This window comes from Salvia splendens, chromosome 15 (assembly GCF_004379255.2).
Source record: "Salvia splendens isolate huo1 chromosome 15, SspV2, whole genome shotgun sequence".
Classification (NCBI taxonomy): domain Eukaryota; kingdom Viridiplantae; phylum Streptophyta; class Magnoliopsida; order Lamiales; family Lamiaceae; genus Salvia; species Salvia splendens.
Window position 1 is genome coordinate 7106964 of NC_056046.1, and position 19639 is coordinate 7126602.

At 37.3% G+C, this 19639-nt stretch overlaps 3 protein-coding genes across 5 annotated transcripts; 1 reads left to right on the forward strand and 2 right to left on the reverse strand.

Moving 5' to 3' along the window:
- Nucleotides 1–3481: 3481 nt before the first annotated feature.
- On the reverse strand, nt 3482–6905 carry LOC121766582. Its single transcript, XM_042162855.1, has 4 exons — nt 6625–6905; nt 6322–6531; nt 4804–5152; nt 3482–4138 (listed from the first exon to the last, which is right to left on the reverse strand). The coding sequence occupies exons 1-4, from the start codon at nt 6718–6720 to the stop codon at nt 4047–4049; spliced, it is 747 nt and encodes a 248-aa protein (XP_042018789.1). The 5' UTR covers nt 6721–6905; the 3' UTR covers nt 3482–4046.
- Nucleotides 6906–8219: 1314 nt separating this feature from the next.
- On the reverse strand, nt 8220–14898 carry LOC121769326 (probable ion channel SYM8). 3 transcript variants are annotated; one of them, XM_042166097.1, is made up of 12 exons: nt 14128–14896; nt 13209–13277; nt 12338–12967; nt 11763–11945; nt 11503–11562; nt 11222–11425; nt 10773–11021; nt 10550–10648; nt 9884–10078; nt 9632–9724; nt 8991–9260; nt 8220–8514 (listed from the first exon to the last, which is right to left on the reverse strand). In XM_042166097.1, exons 1-12 carry the CDS (start codon nt 14722–14724, stop codon nt 8296–8298), a joined length of 2868 nt encoding a protein of 955 aa, XP_042022031.1. In that variant the 5' UTR covers nt 14725–14896; the 3' UTR covers nt 8220–8295. The 3 variants fall into 3 exon arrangements, with proteins under 3 accessions (XP_042022031.1, XP_042022033.1, XP_042022032.1); XM_042166099.1 differs by lacking the exon at nt 14128–14896 and adding an exon at nt 13371–14074; XM_042166098.1 differs by lacking the exon at nt 8220–8514 and having other exon boundaries at nt 8994–9260; nt 9632–9708; nt 14128–14898.
- Nucleotides 14899–16805: 1907 nt separating this feature from the next.
- Nucleotides 16806–19373, forward strand: LOC121769213. Its single transcript, XM_042165944.1, has 3 exons — nt 16806–17158; nt 18034–18684; nt 18802–19373. Exons 2-3 carry the CDS (start codon nt 18036–18038, stop codon nt 19164–19166), a joined length of 1014 nt encoding a protein of 337 aa, XP_042021878.1. The 5' UTR covers nt 16806–17158; nt 18034–18035; the 3' UTR covers nt 19167–19373.
- The last annotated feature ends 266 nt before the right edge of the window (nt 19374–19639 follow it).

Sequence of the window (19639 nt, forward strand, 5' to 3'; positions counted from 1 at the left end):
AATCCAACTTCTACGTTCCAACGTACATGATTCATTTACAAAATCAATTAAACATTCCTACAGATGCATAGTAAATGTCCAACAATTATTGTAACGACATGTAAATCAACTTATCCAAGATTCATATGCTGAACACGAAACAAATCTCAAACTCTTTATCTACGTTTCCACCTTTTAACCAAGTTAAAGAGACATTGGCTAAAAGACAAGATTGAATCATAAATCAGGCCGGAATTATAATTCAACGTAAAAAGCACCGTAGAAAAGATCATAGAATAATACTAATCCATAGAATCCAAAAGTCATTCACATCTTTCACACATTAGGAGCAACGTAAGAGTTTAGCCTAAGCACATGGTAATAATAACAATTAAAACCGTAGGAAGCTTGCTCTTGTTGAGTAGAATGGAGATATGGAGATGGATCGTCGGAATGTTGGTCGGAATTTCTTCCTTCTCTTCTTCCTCCTCTCTTTCTCTCCTTCCTGTCACCAGCCGTCTCTCTCCTGCCTCCTTTTCCTTCTTTTTAATTCCAACCTCTGTCCCCCTTTTTCATCCTTTCTGTTCCCCATCACGTCACCTCCTTTTTTCTAATCAATTCCTCTCTCCTCCTCTCTTTTTCCACGCCTTTCTGCCTTTTTCTTCTTGGAAAAGGAAACTGCCGTATGAAACTGCCAATTTGCAGTTCAAATCACCTACCCGGCCGGGTAGATTTTTGCAGCTGAAATTTGACCCGGCCGGGTGGCCATTTTTGAGACGTTGCTGGAATTTTCGTGCCTCGCGAAAATCACCCGGCCGGGTGTATTATTGGGCATGAAATTAACCCGGCCGGGTGGCCAATTTTGAGAGCTTTCTGGACAGCTTTTTCACAATCCGAGCTTCATTCTTTGTTTCACCATTTATTCCTCTTCCTACACCACAAAACATACTTTTGAAAGCATCAAACTATATAAATCATGTAAAGTTAGGGGAATAAAAATGTACAATTTGATTCACATCAAATACCCCCAAACTTATTTGCTTGCTCGTCCTCGAGCAAGATCACATAAAACACAACACTTTGAAGCTCAACTCACAAAAGTTGTTCCAAAAGTTTTCATAAGCGTGAATCACATAGAGACATGAATGACAAGATCTAGACCCCCAACATTTCCAATCAAGATTTCCCACTATCATGAACCATCACTTATCAACCTAGAACTTCAAGTCAAGGTGCATTTCAAAATAAGTCCAAACATGTGATCAAACAACTCAAACCGTCATCATTGACTCGTCAAGCATTACTTACCACATTGACTCGCGGATTTCAAATCAAACTTCATTAACTCTACCAAGTTATTTACAAAACATCCACAAGCATCAACAATAAGGTCCAAGGTCTTAATTCAAGGTTGTAATGGGGCTAGGGATGAGGTAGGATAAATATGGATAGTGAGCTCAAAGGCTACACATTTGAGTGCTAAATTCTTCCCTCCTACAACTTCCTTCCAAAGATCAAACAACAAAAAATTACAACCAAATTCTCACTCCCCCAAACTTGAGATCTATTCTAGACTAGATTACAACAACCAACTATAGAAGTTCTATCTTTATTTCATCAAATTTTGTTTTCTTTTTTTTCACTTTTTTTTTCTTTCTGTTTTTGTAAAGACCTCGACTTTTACGAATTTGGAGGTCGTCTTTTTTTTTTCTTTTCTAAGAACTTCATTCTTTTCACCTATACATTACATCAAGTCTAAAAATGTCTACACTTTACAATTCACCACCCCACACTCACAACTCAAAACACAAAGCTCAACTTGTATTTAGCACCCAAATAGTAGCAAGGTCTATTGATGAGGCTAAAATTAGGCTTATTTAAGTAGCTAAGTGATTGGCTAAGCGTTTACACAAACGACAGAGAATTAAGCTCAAAGTGGCTTCTAGGGGATCATTTGTTGGACTAGGCATGTGATCATTTGGCCATAGAGTTCATCCTAGTGCCTTATCCTCCCATATCATTGACACAAATGAATACAAAGCACGCAACTCGATAAAGCAAATCGATCCAAACTAATTTCCACAAGACATATGACTTTCGTACTCTCCTCAACTCAAGAAATCGGATGTAGTCACAACATGCTCTTTCAAATAAATTCATGCACAGATTCTATCCATCCTAAGCTTCAAAGATCAAGTAAGATCAAGCAAGATTTCCCAACCAGAAAGCCGAAGATCTAGCATGCACCCGTCAATTACGTGATTCAAAACACCTTAAGCATAAAATACACCCAAGAAACATGCATCATGCATAAAAATCATTCACAATCCCCCCCACACTTGAATGCTACATTGTCCTCAATGTAAGCAAAGAAGAACATATAAAGTAAAGGGAAAGAAGACTCCCCCAAACTTGGCGTGAAATCCAAAGTGCATTCGGGTGGGTGGGTGGGTGTAAGTTCCTTTGTGGGTGTGGTTCCTCCTAAGCTCCAATGTGAATCCTATCTCCACGTTGCTCCTACAAAAAGAAAAATTAAAACAACAAAAAGAAAACAAAAATACTCAATTCATAAAAATACATCGAAGGAAAGAATTGAGCGAACAAAACCCTCGATTTATTAAGAGAAAATAAAGAAAACTAAAAACTCATTGGGTTGCCTCCCAACTAGCGCCTTTGTTTAAAGTCGTTGGCTCGACTTAGTCTTCTAGCTACAACTCTGAAACAAGAAAATAAAATGTTAGAAAACTATACAAAAATAAAAACAAAAAGAATCCTAAATTAAATAACCAGTTGCCTCCCCGGCAACGGCGCCAAAACTTGATGTGTAATTTTCGAGCTTTTATATTAATGGATTAAAAACACACAAGTTTAATTAAATAGCTCTAATATTACAACCTATCTGCAAGAGTACAGAGTCAGCTGTAGTACTGCGAGTGTCGAACCACAGGGAGGCGTAGATTATTTAATAAGAATTGACAAGATTAATAAACTAAAATTAAAAACTAAAGTATGGAAAGGGAGAAACTCAAGAGATTGAGAACATTGCTCCTAATATGCTCCAGATGTGAATTAACTTAATTGACCAATTAACCTATGGATTAAAGATTAATCTAATGAAAGTTGTAATAAACTCGTTCATTCTACTCACACTGAACATGTTCGTAGATGCTTGAATTTAACCTTGCTGAACACTAAGATCAAATTCGTACTCGTCGGACTATCACTTCTACAGACGCATAGTAAGCTCTAATCCAACTTCTACGTTCCAACGTACATGATTCATTTACAAAATCAATTAAACATTCCTACAGACGCATAGTAAATGTCCAACAATTATTGTAACGACATGTAAATCAACTTATCCAAGATTCATATGCTGAACACGAAACAAATCTCAAACTCTTTATCTACGTTTCCACCTTTTAACCAAGTTAAAGAGACATTGGCTAAAAGACAAGATTGAATCATAAATCAGGCCGGAATTATAATTCAACGTAAAAAGCACCGTAGAAAAGATCATAGAATAATACTAATCCATAGAATCCAAAAGTCATTCACATCTTTCACACATTAGGAGCAACGTAAGAGTTTAGCCTAAGCACATGGTAATAATAACAATTAAAACCGTAGGAAGCTTGCTCTTGTTGAGTAGAATGGAGATATGGAGATGGATCGTCGGAATGTTGGTCGGAATTTCTTCCTTCTCTTCTTCCTCCTCTCTTTCTCTCCTTCCTGTCACCAGCCGTCTCTCTCCTGCCTCCTTTTCCTTCTTTTTAATTCCAACCTCTGTCCCCCTTTTTCATCCTTTCTGTTCCCCATCACGTCACCTCCTCTTTTTCTAATCAATTCCTCTCTCCTCCTCTCTTTTTCCACGCCTTTCTGCCTTTTTCTTCTTGGAAAAGGAAACTGCCGTATGAAACTGCCAATTTGCAGTTCAAATCACCTACCCGGCCGGGTAGATTTTTGCAGCTGAAATTTGACCCGGCCGGGTGGCCATTTTTGAGACGTTGCTGGAATTTTCGTGCCTCGCGAAAATCACCCGGCCGGGTGTATTATTGGGCATGAAATTAACCCGGCCGGGTGGCCAATTTTGAGAGCTTTCTGGACAGCTTTTTCACAATCCGAGCTTCATTCTTTGTTTCACCATTTATTCCTCTTCCTACACCACAAAACATACTTTTGAAAGCATCAAACTATATAAATCATGTAAAGTTAGGGGAATAAAAATGTACAATTTGATTCACATCAGTGCTAAAGGAAAATAAAAATTCAAAAATACATAATAGGAGTATAATATAAAAACAAAAAAGTAATTATTTTGGTTGGGGCTACTAGTGCGCGAGCGAATTCCACGTGTAAAACAATAATAATATCACTATTGTACATGTGCATACTAAAACGATACAAAACCAAGGTACAAATAAAGCATCAAAAGTTGGAAGGTAACACCGCCAGACACATGAGTATTAGAAACCAAATGAATAAAGCAAGAGAGCAAAAATTTGGCTAAATAAGCATTAAAACAAAACAGTTGGTGGATACATGAGTATATTAAACCACATATAGTTCAACAAGTTTCAGTTTAGACAGCTTGTAATATTTGCAGTTTAGCTGAGTTTTTCATTTCTTGCTTATGCATAAGAAATAGATGGATTCCTACTCACATTTGTTTATTCCAGTCTCTTATCCACATAGTCACAAGATTAGCTCATTATGTTGGTGTTGGGCCAGTGAAGGAACCATTCCAAATCCAATTGATGAACCCAACCATCAACAGAGAGCATAACACCATCATACAGATTAAGAAAACCGGAGTGAACTTACTTGAAATGAGTTTATCAAGCCATTCATCCTCTTCATGAACACCACCGTGAACTTCTTCGATTGTGATTCTTATGAGAGCCTCCACGATGCAATTTGCTGGGCCGATGTCTTTTGATTTCAAGACTTGAATTCTAGCTTCTCTGAGATGTTTTATCACCAGCTCTGCCTCAACTGATCCTCCCATCTTGAAAGTATCCACTTCAGGTTTCTTGGTGCTGACAGTTCCAGTGGTGACGTGCTTGCTAGGAGTAGGAGCCACGGAGGAGGAGGATAGCGTTGAAGTCAGATCTGAGACATCAACTGATTCTGATGATTGTGGTTCTGCCGGATGAACTGAAGCCAGAGAGTTCTGGAAAATTGAGACAATGGAAATTAAGCACCTGAGCTTAGCTTATCATGAGCTGCAAAATAGACTGACCTTGTTTATAAAACCAGCACAAAATCTAACTATTTTACCAGTGAAACATCAAACACTTATTATTGATTTCATCAAACCACTGCAAGCATCCTTCTTGATGTTTCACCGGACATACTTGTTATACACAGCAAGAATATTGAGTTACATGTTCAAAAACCTAGCACAAAATTAAACTCTTACCAGTGGAACATCAAACACTTATAATATTAAATTTATCAAACCATTGCAAGCATCATACTGAATGTTTCACTAGACGAACTTGTTATATGCAGCAACAAAATCAATGCAGGTTTAAAAACCTCAGAGATTAACAAGTAAATAGTGAGTTACTGCTTCCGCAATTCTTGACCGTACTCGCAAAAATCTCAAAGCAAACAGAAAAAAATCATCACATGTTTAGTGTGCTTTTATGAAGCTTTCCTCCTACTATTGCAAAGGAATTTATCCACCATGCAGCAGGAATCGCAAATTATTTTACAAGTAAATTATCAAACTTTAATAGTATTGCATTCATCAAAACATTGCTAGCTTACTCCTTAGCTGATTCACTAGACGTATTTGATATATGTATATAAAAAACTTGTACTTTGCAGCAATAACATCAATGCAGCTCTAAAAACTTCTGAGATTAACTATTATATGGTGAGTTACCGCTTCCACAAATTCTCAGTGACACACATCGAAAATCTCACAGCAAAGAGATAACAAATTATAATATTATCACTGTGCGTTTATGAAACTTTCCTGCTACAATTGCAACTAAATTTGTCTAACATCCAGCAGAAGTCTTAAATCATCATCGAACACTGACTAGTTGTATTGAATTCACTAATTTAACTACACGAACCTGTTATATACGCAACAATATCAATACAAGTAACAGAATTCTCAAATTTAAAAAAAAAATCTTAAAGCAAATAGTTAACACATTATCACAGGTTTGCTGAGCATTTATGAACAATTTCCGGCGACAAACAGATGAATTGAATTTAACCTATTGAGAAAACACGGAAAACCTAAGAAATCTCCATGTTTTAAACATACGAAATCAATCACAAACAAGGTGCAATTTTATCCGAAAAAAATCGAATAAAAACTACCTCAGCAGATTCAGCAAGGGGACTATCATTTGAAGTCTCGGAAAACTCCTTCGGAGACTCCAAAACAGCAGAATCATCTTCGGATATAGCTTTTAACACAGGATTCGAGCTCTTCTTCGCAGTCTCAGAAAACTCCTTCGGCGACTCCAAAATAGCAGAATCATCTTCGGATAGAGCTTTTAATGCAGGATTGAAGCTCTTTTTCGCAGTCTAACAGCAAATGTAAAGCTAAATTAGAAAGCTTGATTATGATCGCTGCACTAACACAAGGAGCTCTTAACGTTTCTCGTATCTATATCTTACCTTACGTAGATTACTATTGAGATCCGAAACTGTTCTCAGGCGTCGATTTGCAGAATGTTGATCTCTCTGTGGTATTTGAAGCTGAAGATCTCTCATATTTATTGTTTATTTGAGCGGGAATATCCAGAAATAGCCATTTATATAACCGATTTCCAGGTTTATCTTCTTTGCCCATTCCTGCAGTTCCCTACATTTTCAACTAGAGTTGGGCTGCATAAGTTTTCTCTACGTTTATAAGTCTATCATGTGAGAAATCCGCTAGAAGATTGTATTTTAGGCATGATGATTACTTATTTAAGAAAAATAACCAATGTGCCAAAATATACTATGTGTGATGATCTGTTGTTGCTTGAATCATATGACGAGGGCTTGATGAGATATTTTGGCACTGCTATAAAAAAAGAATGTTGAATTTATTTGTGGTCAATTTGTTGCATAAAGGCAAGCAAGGACAAGTCATTTCGATCCATCTCCCAATAAGAGTCACATTTTGCCATTTCAGTTCATCCCACAACAAGAGTCACATTTCAGTTTAACCATAAATTGTAAGCATGTCTCACATTCCTAACTTCACTCACATTTTATTATAAAACCAATATAAAAAAATGGATCACATATTCCACTAATTTTTCCAATCCACTATTCTTTACATTTCTACTCACACCAAATGTGACTCCTATTATTGTGTGACAAAAGGAGTACTATGTTATGACTGCCTTGACTAAGCATGGTAATGATTTCATGTTTGTGGTTGTTTATAGTTTCCAAAAATGGGTCATTTAATTTAATTTTATAAGGGCATGTTAGATTTGTAAGATTATATTCCATAATTAAATATGTATTCCCTGCGTCCCATCATAAGCGAAATGCTTTTTTTTTGCATTTGTTTTGGAAAAATAACTTCCTTGTATTACTCTCTCCTACTTTACATTATCTTCACTTTAACTATTTTATTGCTTCCCTAAAATGAGTGCAAAAATGAAGCGTCTCGCTTATGGTGGGACGAAGTGAGTATCCTGTTTGATTCATGAGATTGAATCTCACAACTTAATCCTAAATAGATAATCATGTGATGATAAGTCATAGTCAACCCTTTCCATCTAAAAATATCTTATAACTTAATTCTAGATGTATAATCATATACTCCCTCCGTCTTAGATAATTCGTCTCACTTTGACCAGGCATGGGTTTTAAGAAATACAATGAAAAGTGAGTTGAAAAAGTTAGTGGAATGTGAGTCCTACTTTTATATATTAGTTTTATAATAAAATGTGAGTAGTAATGAGTTAATGGAATATGAGGTTCACTACAAAAAATAGTAAAAAATGAAATAGGACAAATTATATGGGACGGACAGAAATGAAAAAATGAGACAAATTATCTAGGACGGAGGGAGTAATAATTACTCATGCCAATCGAACGACATCTAAATGCATTGATCAATTGTGGTTGATTTACTCACCAAAGAAATTGTTGGTTTGGTTTGGGTTGAACATCTATGCCTACAGTTGGATTACCTTCATCCTATCTATCCAATTGTTAGCACGATATTCATCAGAAAGGATCATCATATCCAACATTCTCTGCTTTTGACATTTTCTCCAAATGTAAATTTGATTTATGAATTAGGGTGGGATCAAGAATGACAAGTGTGAAACGTGTTTATAGTTGTCAACCCCCTTTGGAAATGACTACAAAAACATCATCTATAGACCATTTACATGGTGTTGACTTATTTGCAGGGTTAATTACTGCTTGCTCCTCCGTTGCAAGTCGATATCCGATTATAATTTCTTGTCGCTGACGACCCCTTATCATGATTTCATAGAAACATAGTTCTTCCTGGTCGTAGAGATAGAATTCTGCAGGCTTTATGCACATCTCATTTCCCTGCATATTTTAGATAGAGTTTAAGGATTGCTATAAAAAAAAAAAAACTATCCCTAAAAATGTAGGTGCTTTACAGTAGATCTGGAATCTCAACTTAATGTAAATCAAATCAAATAAAGAAATTCTGTTATTGTGGGTTCTAGAAGACTGGCAGGCACGGGGTAATGCTAATGAGGCAAACCGTGATGCATTCGGATGCAAGGTGCATCCGTCCTAATTATATTAACAAACTGTAATTGGTAGAACCCTACTTGAATTTAATTAGAGTGGATGCACCGTGCATCCAGATGTACCCACAAGTTTTTGTTTTATATAATGCCTATCTTGTAATGGTGTAAGATAGTTTCGAGCATTAGATATCCCATATCATGATGATCTAGCAATGGGGAAAAAAGGTAAGAGAAGAACTGAGGTCCTGATTTCTCTTTAAGGCAAAGACGAGGAACAAGAAATGCCATAGTGATGTTGAAGAGTACCTCTTCTGCAAAAAGTTCTTCTAGCACACGATTGATTTGTTTGTCTTCTGCGACCATGGCTAGTGCCATGCTCACCAGCTCATTTGATAGTACATAATCACTGATCCTCGTTACAGATACAAGATTTCTAGTTCTAGAATCCAATATCTCGCTTATAATTATCGACTTATTCGAAGCTTGCTGCATTTCCTGAATCCACAAACTCTGAGAAAATCCAGAGTGGCTCAATGGAGATGATGACTTGTTGTCTTTGTTAGGTAATCGCTTCGACTGCAGCATCACAAATACAATATTCAACATCTATAGAATTTAAAAAGTCTACATTAACTACTGTCACATGCTAAGAGGAAATAGACTTGGACAGAACAGGGGCAAGCTAGAGGAGCAATATCAGATCACATTGTCATTTCAGATTATGTGATTCTGATCCTCAGATAAACAAAATTGTGGCTAAAGAGAACATCTTAAAAAAGACGGGATAGTAAAAAAGCAAAAGGTAAAAAAGGATAGTCCAGGCAAGATGGGGCAGCTGTAAGAGAATAAGGCAAAAAATATGCCAATGACACAAGAATCGTATGAAACCTAAATGGTATTGCAATCAGATCTATGAATGCTCAAGGTGGAAGCAAGATAGGAATTACCTGTATATCTCTGATGAGGAGAAGAGTAGCCAAAGATCGTGAATCAGAATGAACAATAGAGTCTTCCAATGATTCATCTGCAAGAATTAAAATCTGTTTTCTTAGAGTTAGTAAAATGGCCTTCGCATTGGAACCTAGAAAGATATTGGACAGTTGCTCGTGACTTAAACATTAAAATCTGGAGTCGTTTACTAAGCAAGGTGAGCATGTGGTGTTGAGGCATGGATATAAGAGTATCAAAATCATACTTACAGAATCAAATGTCTCTAGTGGCAAATTCTCCAGATGGCGACGTATAACAGCATTTCCTTCTCGGTGGACTAGTTTTAAGTTTACCAATCCAGAAATATCCAGCCCACCCTCTGTCAATTTTTTCTCCCTGTCCTTTTCCGGGACCTCGTTGAACATCCATAATTCTGATCCCTGAGACAAAAGTGCCTCTAGAACCTACAAATAGGATTGTGAGACAAATTTTACAGAAACAGAATAATTAAAGAAGTCAAGAATCCTTAACTACCACATGCTGCAATTTTTATAAGCTCTATAAATATTCTAAACTAAGTATAAGCACTAAGTAGAATAAAAGTAAAATCGTGCACAGGTCTGAGTTTGGCCTTCATTTCCGTGTAGTTAATTGTGGCTGAATGAGAACTTTAAGAAAGATTATCAAATTAGGAGACTTTTATACTGGGCTAACTCTATTCGAAATAAGGTCAAGGGATCAATTCCTCGTTACCGGTATTATCCTAATGAGTTGAAGGAAATACTTCGTCTATTGCTTACTAAAACATTCTTCTACCCATTAAAGAGTGCACATCATGAGTAAAGTAATCCTTTCTAGCAGCAACCCTTGCTTTGGAAACATATTTAATTTTAAGCCACTTGTACAAAAAAGGTGTAGGAAGTAAGAAGAAATACCATAATCATATCATCAATGTCACGTCGCCAACCACAGAACAGAATCTTCTCTGGAAATTTTGGAGGATTGGTCATTCTAGGAGATACACCTCTCCGGATCTGCAGATGATACAGTTCATATATGAGATATGCCAACATTGAAGAGGCAAACAGGCCTGATAGCAATTTAGAGAAGGCTGAGAAGCCATCCAACACATCATATGGTCAGAGAAGATAGGATGACCTTTGGTATGGGACCTGGAGCATATGTATCATCATCCTCAGCTATGACAAGGATTTCGTCACCTTCTCGAAGAACATATCTATCATCTGGATTTATTTTAATTTTTCCACTATCCGCATGAACCTTTACTCCACAAGGAATTGCATCAGGGAAAGAGATCATAACATCTTCATAACAACAGCCATCTAGTTCAGGCCATCTCTTTATATAGAATTCAGCGTTTTCAAACCCTAAAATGTCTTCCCATATCTGTGAAATGTGGACAACATTCAGTTACACCCAACAAAAACGAAAAAGGATAGAAACGGCTGTTGACATTGTCACCATGCCTAAACAAGAAATGTCAGCATTTCAAGTTATTGTCCATGAAAGGAGAGAGTAAAAGTTGGAATAGAGAAATCCCTCATTTACTTTTTAACATAATCCAAACACAAGTTACAGGATCTGACCTGTGCAAGGCCAGGCTGAAGAGCACACTGTATCATCAGTCTTCCAATGACGTCATGTGCAACAACTGTTTCTATGAGTTCACCTCCAACTAGCTTCACCAGGGGCTCATTGTCGAGATCACTCATTTCTACAACAACATGACCCCTTAAGCCCTCCTTCACTCCAGTCAAACTAAGCACAACCCGCAGAGCCCGTGCATCACTCTGTTCAAATAATAAGCATTAAATCTTTTGCCAAACATGAGCTGTAGTGAGGGGTGTTTGGAACTAAAACTAATAACCTGGTCAGCATTCTCGTCAGATGCCAATACAATGATTGCACGTGCTTTGGAGACAGATACCTGCAAGAGTAGAACATGAAGAATCACTATAGAACTTAATCAAGAGGAACAGGATCATGAATACTGAATAGAATTCGACCCTGAGAAAAACTATAATGCCTTGAGATATACACTAAGGTGAAAAAAAGAAGAATTAGGAACAAACAAGCAAGAGTAGATTAATGCTGGCATTGGCCTAGGAACTGGTAGCGCTAAAATACCTTTTTTAAGTCAGCTAGTATAAGCGGACTACCACTTCTACAGATAATTGATGTTCCCATCAAGTCAAACTCAAGCTTTGATATATCCATCTCCATTTCTTCCTTGTCCCTTTCTGCAAGTACAACAATAACACCGCCGCCAATGCTTTTGTTTGCAATTGCCAACTGCTTTAAAAGTGAACCCTGCAGCGAAGGCTCGTTTATTAACCTTCACAAAAGGATCTCAAGGTGAAGCATTATATATAGTAATAGCATAGCCAGGAGTAAAGTGAATAGTTATTACGAAGCAAAAAAAATATCAAACCGGGAGGCCTAGTTTCAGAAATCCAACATCACGAAAGATTTTGGTTGATACTATAATATGAAACAAATCCACATATGCGAAGATATAATAGATGTAAAGGAATTTGAGCAGGTATGCATTGCAGAAGCGACATGATTTAATTGATGGCTAAACCAGTCTATAATTGCAAGATTTTTGTGATGAGTTGCAAGCAAAAGTGTGCTACAAAGAAAGGTCACAATTTAGAGTACAAATTAATAGGTCAACCATAGGTATAACTTGAAAGCATTACCAACTTGTCACTCCATCCGAGAATGAGAATATGGTTACTTTCAATAACCTCACTCTTTCCCTTGCGCAATGAATCCACCTTCTCCGAAATAGCATCAGAAACAAGCCCCAGCATCATGGCAAATATAAGCATGCCTCCAGCACTAATAGAAACTGAAACAATCCTGGATCCAGTACCAACCCTATCAGCATGATTTCCTGAATCTGCCACAAATGTCCAAGAAAGCCAAATAGCTTCAGTAAAGCTGCTGTCACTTACAGCATATAATGCCAAGCCTCCAAATCCAATGAGAAACAGAGTCGCAATGAGTAGTGCAAGAAGCTTTGCATAAGGATAAACAGAAAAACACACATCAACCATATAGGCAATCCTTTTCTTCAGAGGAACCTCCTCTTTGCAATCCTTTGTCCACTTTGAGAGACTTCTGATTCGTGGCAGATAATCAAGATATTCATATAATACAAATGGTGTGACGAGGGTAACAATAACTGTGTACAGAGCTATAGCTCTAGGGTCACTGTTCCCTAAAGACAAAAATGAACTTCCATTTTCGAAGTCTGAAACTTCCATGTGTTTTCTGTGACCAGGATATTTATTACTACAAAACATTTGAAGGTTGGTGTACTCTTCCTGCAATGATATAAACATATCTCATAAGACATTAAACTCACATATTTGCAGGGTCAATTTAACGTAAGATTTCATTTAGTTTCATGTACTGAGATTTGATTAATACGAAGATCAAGGGACATAACTTTGGTGTCTGTTCAGAAAGAAGACGGGGAGATACATGAAGTTAACATACTTAGTTTTATAGTTTTACATGTTACGGAAGTATATGCAGGGATTTTACTTGAAATTTATAACATACCTCCAGCCTTGAGACTTCATTTCGCAAGAAAACAGCATATGTAGCAGATGTAAAACAAAAAAACTTGAGCTGCGAGTGAAATCATGAACATATCATTAGTTTAAACTTTGAACCCATATTCATTCGAGTAGTTAATATAAAAATGTCAAGATTTGGCAATACCAAACTAAATTGAAGTTCCTTTCTGTTAAAGAACACCATCGGTGGGCTTCAAACATTGGTTTAAACCCATATTCATCCAATCCAGTTAGCACTTAGAGCAGTTTACTTAATTTTAAGGGATGGCTCGACTAACAGACTGCTAACAGCCATTTCTGCATATTGTTTATGTGGGTCCCGCAATTGAGTTCCATCCAAGCTCATTATGAATAGTGGAAAGAGATGCATTAATGATGGCGCATGATTCCAACCATCAACAAAGTTCTTGTTGAGGAAATGGAAAGAAGAGAATGGAAGAAAAGTCCAGTTGTGGGACTCACGGAAAAGGAAAGATAACGGATGGTGATAATATTCCATCAGCCGATCGAGCAAATTGGCCAAAATAAAACGAGGTGGAGTTTTTGAAATTTTCAGAAAAACTCGAGGGTAATGCAATACGAGATCTCACGCTAGAAGGCAATAAATACGGAAAGTGTAAAATCTGTGCTATTTGGAAGTTTAGTGCAACACAACAAAACCCTAGATGACAAAATTTGAAGTCAAATTTGCAGTTTATCTATATATAGAGTGTAACTTCCGATTAGTGATTAGCTTTTGGATTCCATCAATTAAAGCAAGAGATTCTTAAACACCTAAATTAAGCAAAAAATTAAAATTAAAAATAAATAAATAATCGCGTTGCAACTGACTGCGTTGAGAAAACCGAGATGGAACATGAATTTAAAAAGGAGGAAGGAATTAAGCCAGAGAAGGAACTAACCAAATACACCTTCCACGAATTCTTCAACGACGAACTCTTCTGAATCACCGCATGGCGATGGCTGGACACAGATGCGACCGGCGGAGCAGAAACCAAACCCAAGGAGGATTGAAACGACAGCGCCTTCAAATCCTTATCGGCTCGGAGCTTCGACTTATTCGGCGGCGAAGTCAAACCCCCTCCGCCAAAACTAGACGGCATAGAGGCGCTGCGCGCCGATAATTGAGGAGGCTGTTGCTGAGATTTGGAGAAGGAAGAGGAAGAAGAAGATTTGATGGAGACTTTCCTGCGAGTGGAATAGCCTCCGAGATTGGAAGGGAAGACGTAATCCCGATCTGAGAAATTGAAGCTGAAGGCATCGCTGCTGGCGCTGGTGGAGGCGGAGGAAGACGTGGTGGCGGCGGTGGTAGTGTCGGTGAAGGAGACGGTGGAGGAAGTGGTTGAAGGAGTTGGGGAGAGGCGGCGGAAGAGGGGGCCGGGGAAGTGTGGAGTTTGGGAATCGTCGGAATTGGACGACGTCGTCTTTGATTTCTTGCTCAGAGGTGGGCTCTCCCCCGGCTTCGCCGGACTTGATTGGCCGTTGTTCCCCTCCTGCATGTCTTATCCGTGTGTGTGTGTGTGTGAGAGAGAGAGAGAGGGAGAGAGGGTGGAGACTGGAGAAGATGCTTCAACTGTGGGACTGTGTCAATGCGGGAGTGGAGATTCACGGAGCTGGTTAGTTTATTGTTTTTTCAGTTCAGAATGAGATTTGATGCAATTATTTTCATTTTTTTTTGTATCCAATAAAAACTCAATGCACTAATAATGTACTTACTCAGTAAAAACTTTAATAATCTCATTCACATGTAAATATAAATACAGTTTATTAGAATAAGTGTAACACGACATATTAAATTAAGATAAGCTTTTTCCACCTATTCTATCTCTGTAAGAAACAAGACGAAAGGGAACAAATCCAATGTTTTAAAAATTAAGATAATTGTAGTACTAGTATATATGTTTATAGAAGTTCATTAGTAAATTTGAAAATGATTGGTTGTTCTTATAAAAATGATTTAGATCTAAAAGGCATACCCATTAGATTAGAATCAAAGCTGAGTATGGTGATTTAACAGGAAAGACCATTTATTCACAGAACATGTGAACACATATCATCTTCATGCAATTTGATTTAATCAAATTGGGAGGCTTTTAAATTTGTTAAGATAGGTGCAAGTGCAACATCACTTATTCACTTATAAGGTGATTTACTTTGGATGTGCTATAATGAAGACAATGAATGGCTACAGACTGAATTTCAAACTATCAAAATGTGGATTAAAAATGTGTCGTGGTTATATGTGATGTGACAAGAAGACAAGCAGAAAATGACAAAAAATATATTGTAATCTGTCAAAAATGTAATCATAGCCCACTTTAGTTGCTGTTTCAGTCATAAGATTAAGTGCGTATCCATTTGCAAATTCCTCAACATCAGATCCAGACGCTCCACGCTGACATAAATGATCAAAACACATTAATCAGAATATCAAAACAGGTAATAACATAATTTTTAAATCAACAATCCCTAGTTCTTAGTTAAGCTGGAATCCAACGTTGAGGAAGGAAATTGGCTATTAATTGGTTTGATTGTATGAATATAATTTGTGAGATGAGTATGACTACTAAATTATCTAATACTGTATTTCATAATTAGAGATAGAATTATAATGGATTATTAGGAACAATTAGCATCTTGATCAATCAAATCGAGAAATCGAAATCTTGAGAATTTTGTGGAGTTGCATATTATTATTTGTTTAAAAAAGTAATTACAAATAAACTCCTATACTTGGCACCTCATACAATAATGTCTAAGCTTTTTGCCGCTAGGACAAATGCTCTGGACGAGATGCAGATTATAATTTATAACGGTACAAATTGAATGCTTCAAAAATTGAATGAGATGTTAATCTTTATAATAAAACTCGCATTATAGTAAACATTAAATGTAATATTATAGTAGTGTATTAAATAGTCAATGAAATTGGTATCTTAGAAATATTTTGTTTCATTATTTTCCCCAAAGTTTGTTGTTTCCATCTTTAGTCTTAGTATATTTGTTTTCCTTTAAATTCCGTTTGAGCATAGTGGGTGCCATTGTATCCATGATGTTGCATATGATGCAACAATGGGCTCCCATCCCTATTAGAATGACATGTTAGTTTTTCAGTATTCATATCCACATGTTGTATAGATACTCATTTGACTATGAATTATATTGTCGACGTCCTACCATCATATATGGAATCGGCTATGAGGTAATCCGCTCCCATCACGGATTTCCATCCACTTACAGAGCGGTTGTGGCTTCTCGTTCTCAGTGCACGTACGTCCTCGATTAACCTTGATTGACCTCCTTCAGTTCCACCAATCATTCGTTATAACTATATCCTACTTGCGTTGTGAATCGTTTCAATAACCTTATTGCACATACTATCTCCATCAAAGAAATTTGTTGGCGTTGTATGGATCCATATTGACTAGTGGCTCGATTTCGAAAGATAAAATGATTGAAATTTAGAAGAAGAAAAAAAGTTAGAATTTGAAATGTGAAAATGAATAAAACAATGAAAAAATTAAACGGTGGATATCTTGTATGTGCATTGATCCAACGAACAGAATGTCTCATCCCGAGCTGCAGAAAAACACACACACGCACAATTCCGGTGCAAACGGAAATTTCACATCCAACCCAATTCACACTATTGCATCCCATTTTCCCCTCTGTCCCACACGCTCACGCGCATTTCTCACGAAAACCACACATTGCACACCTTCCGCCTCCGCCTCCGCCACCACCGCACCCCCAAATTATTGGAGAATGTGTTGCTCTTACACACCCCCGTGAACTCCTCCATCATTACTCATCAAATTCATACAGACTTCACGTCACCGTTCGAATTCCTCTCATTCTCATCTTGCGGGAAGCTAGGGTTCCCCCATCCCAATCTCGAACTGGAGAATTTCAGCTCTTCACATTCACACCAGGGTATGCCATCTCCTTATTCCGATTCAATCAATCTATGTAATGGGGGAAAAGCCAATACGACGTGAAATCATTTTTATATGCTATTTTGTATGTTCAATTTTTATATGTTCTGCTACTGCGGCGTGTTGTTCAATTGATTGATCATTTTACTTTTTTTTGTTGGCTACTCTATTGAATTATTTTAATTGGAGGGGAATGAATTATATTGAGGCTTTCTTCTTTATTGAACTGGAAATTGGGGGAGTTTTTCACCATGGTTCTTTGTTTATGCCTTGCATTGTGCATGTTCAGGTGCAATTTGTTTCTGTGGTATGGCCAAATTTATTTATATCTATTTTATTTTGCTCTTTTCGTGCTTGATTGTTCCGGTAGTCAAATGATCAGTATTTGATTTGTAAAGCTGATGTAATATATTTTGCTTCTGCTAATGTGATATGAGTCTGTTTAGTCTTGAAGTCCATGCGATTTTAGGATTTAGTGAAGAAGACTGAAGTACAGAGGTTTGTAGTTTATGAAGTAAAAGCGATTGTTGCGCACAGAGGTTTGTAGTTTCTGAAGTAAAAGCGATTGTTGCGCACAGAGGTTTGTAGTTTCTGAAGTAAAAGCGATTGTTGCGCACGCTGCTAGATATTTACTTCTGTTAAGTTTCATCATTGCTAAAATCAAGGACCAAAATATGTGATGGACCATAGAAAATTTGTGGTTGTTATTGGTTGCTGTCATATCTTAAAAATCTCTGTTAAAGCCATATGGTATCTGGCTTATTAATGATGCTTTGATCCTGAAGTTTACATCTATTTAACGGCTTATGCGAATGTTTCTATGATTAAGTGTTTTGACATTGACCCTCAAGTTTCCTTTTGTTTGGATTCTAGAAATGAAGAGGACCGCATACTACAATGACTACAATGATGTACCTCAACAAGTGCATGATCCGTGGCCTATCAAGAAAGCACTAACATTCTCTGATGTTGATACCACTCATCCTTTCCTGACATTGTCCCGGCAACAAGTTGAATCCAATATTTTGATGTACATGACACCTCAACAGCGGGAAAATCTGAGAGCTGAAAGTCAAGTGGGTTTTAATGCTCAGGACGATGATACTGGTGAAATGTCTGTAATGAAACTAAAGTGGCGTGGGAGCTATTATAATCTAATTGGAAAATGGGGAAAAGTTGTTCGTGGAAAGGGACTTGAAGTTGGGCAGGAAATTAAGCTACGATGGTTTAATGGATGCTTACATTACTCAGTTCCGCAACAGCAAATTGTTGCAGTACCACCAATCAGAATGGTTGCAGCTCCTCTAGTGCAGGACCACTGGCCTATTAGAAAGGTACTCACATCATCAGATGTGGACCCTCATCATCCTTTTCTTCCATTGCCTCGTAAATCTGCTGAAGAGCATATTCTTGTGCACTGGAGACCCCAGGAAAGGGAAAGATTGAGAAAGGATGAACAAGTATCTATAAATGCTCGAGATTATGATACGGGTGAGGCTCATGGGATGAAATTGAAGTGGCGAGGTAATTATTATCATCTCCTTGGGAAATGGGCTAATATAATTAGGCATAAAGGACTTGGTGTTGGAAAAGAAATCAGACTACGGTGGGCAAATAATTGCTTGTTTTTCTCTGTTCCAGAAGATCATATTGTTGCTGCACCATCTGGGCATGATGATTGGCCTATCAAGAAAACTCTCACAATGTCGGATGTGGATACAAATCATCCATTCCTTACTTTACCTGGCAAAGCAGTTGAGGATCACATTCTTTTCTACTGGACTCACCAAGCTCAAGACCAGTTGAGGAATGAACACCAAGTTGGTGTCAATGCTCGAGATGATGATACTGGCTATTTGTATGTGATGAAGTTAAAATGGCGTGGAAGTTATTACAATCTGATTGGTAAATGGGGCAAAATAATCAGAGAGAAGAGGCTCGATGTAGGGAGAGAGATCAGGGTACGCTGGGATAATGGATGCTTGGTTTTCTCAGTTCCTCAATGACAGTTCTTTCATGTAGATCTAAGTTGAAACTGTAACCCATCTATTGCGATTCTCTCTATATAGTATATCAATGGAGTGCAATTCTGGGAGTGCCTTTACTTCTCGTTAATATGATAATTGGCATGAAAGAGTATACCATTATTTCAAACTGCTATAACTGTCGCATCATCAATTGAATTTAAAACTTTCTATTTCATTCAGTTATCATCAAAGTACTTATCTTATTTTTTCTATTCCTACCCCCCTGCTAGGGACAGTGATGTTTGTTCAATTGTTCTCTTTCTCTGCCCTGTTCTTTTCCCTCCTCATCTTCCTACCTTCGAAGGTTAAGCAAGCAAATACAAAAGAATCTTCTTGCTGATTCAGTATACAAGAGGTTAACTGTCGATGGGTTAATTTCTGAATCCGAGCTTGCAGCTATAAAATCTGTTTCTTGGTGATTTGGTATTTTAGCAGTGCTTTATTTTAGCAAG

Bases quoted from the DNA above. Each gene is read 5' to 3' on its own strand.
- LOC121766582 (XM_042162855.1), bottom strand. From the start codon at position 6,720: ATGAGAGATCTTCAGCTTCAAATACCACAGAGAGATCAACATTCTGCA. The intron at 5,153-6,321 runs GTAGTTTTTATT...TCAATTTTCCAG, and splicing joins CCCTTGCTGAATCTGCTGAG to AACTCTCTGGCTTCAGTTCA. The intron at 4,139-4,803 runs GTAAGTTCACTC...TTTGTGGTGTAG, and splicing joins GCTTGATAAACTCATTTCAA to GAAGAGGAATAAATGGTGAA.
- LOC121769326 (XM_042166097.1), bottom strand. From the start codon at position 14,724: ATGCAGGAGGGGAACAACGGCCAATCAAGTCCGGCGAAGCCGGGGGAG. The intron at 11,563-11,762 runs GTATTTTAGCGC...CTACTCTTGCAG, and splicing joins TACTAGCTGACTTAAAAAAG to GTATCTGTCTCCAAAGCACG. The intron at 9,261-9,631 runs GTAATTCCTATC...GTGATGCTGCAG, and splicing joins TCCTCATCAGAGATATACAG to TCGAAGCGATTACCTAACAA.
- LOC121769213 (XM_042165944.1), top strand. From the start codon at position 18,036: ATGAAGAGGACCGCATACTACAATGACTACAATGATGTACCTCAACAA. The intron at 18,685-18,801 runs GTAATTATTATC...TCTCTGTTCCAG, and splicing joins GATGAAATTGAAGTGGCGAG to AAGATCATATTGTTGCTGCA.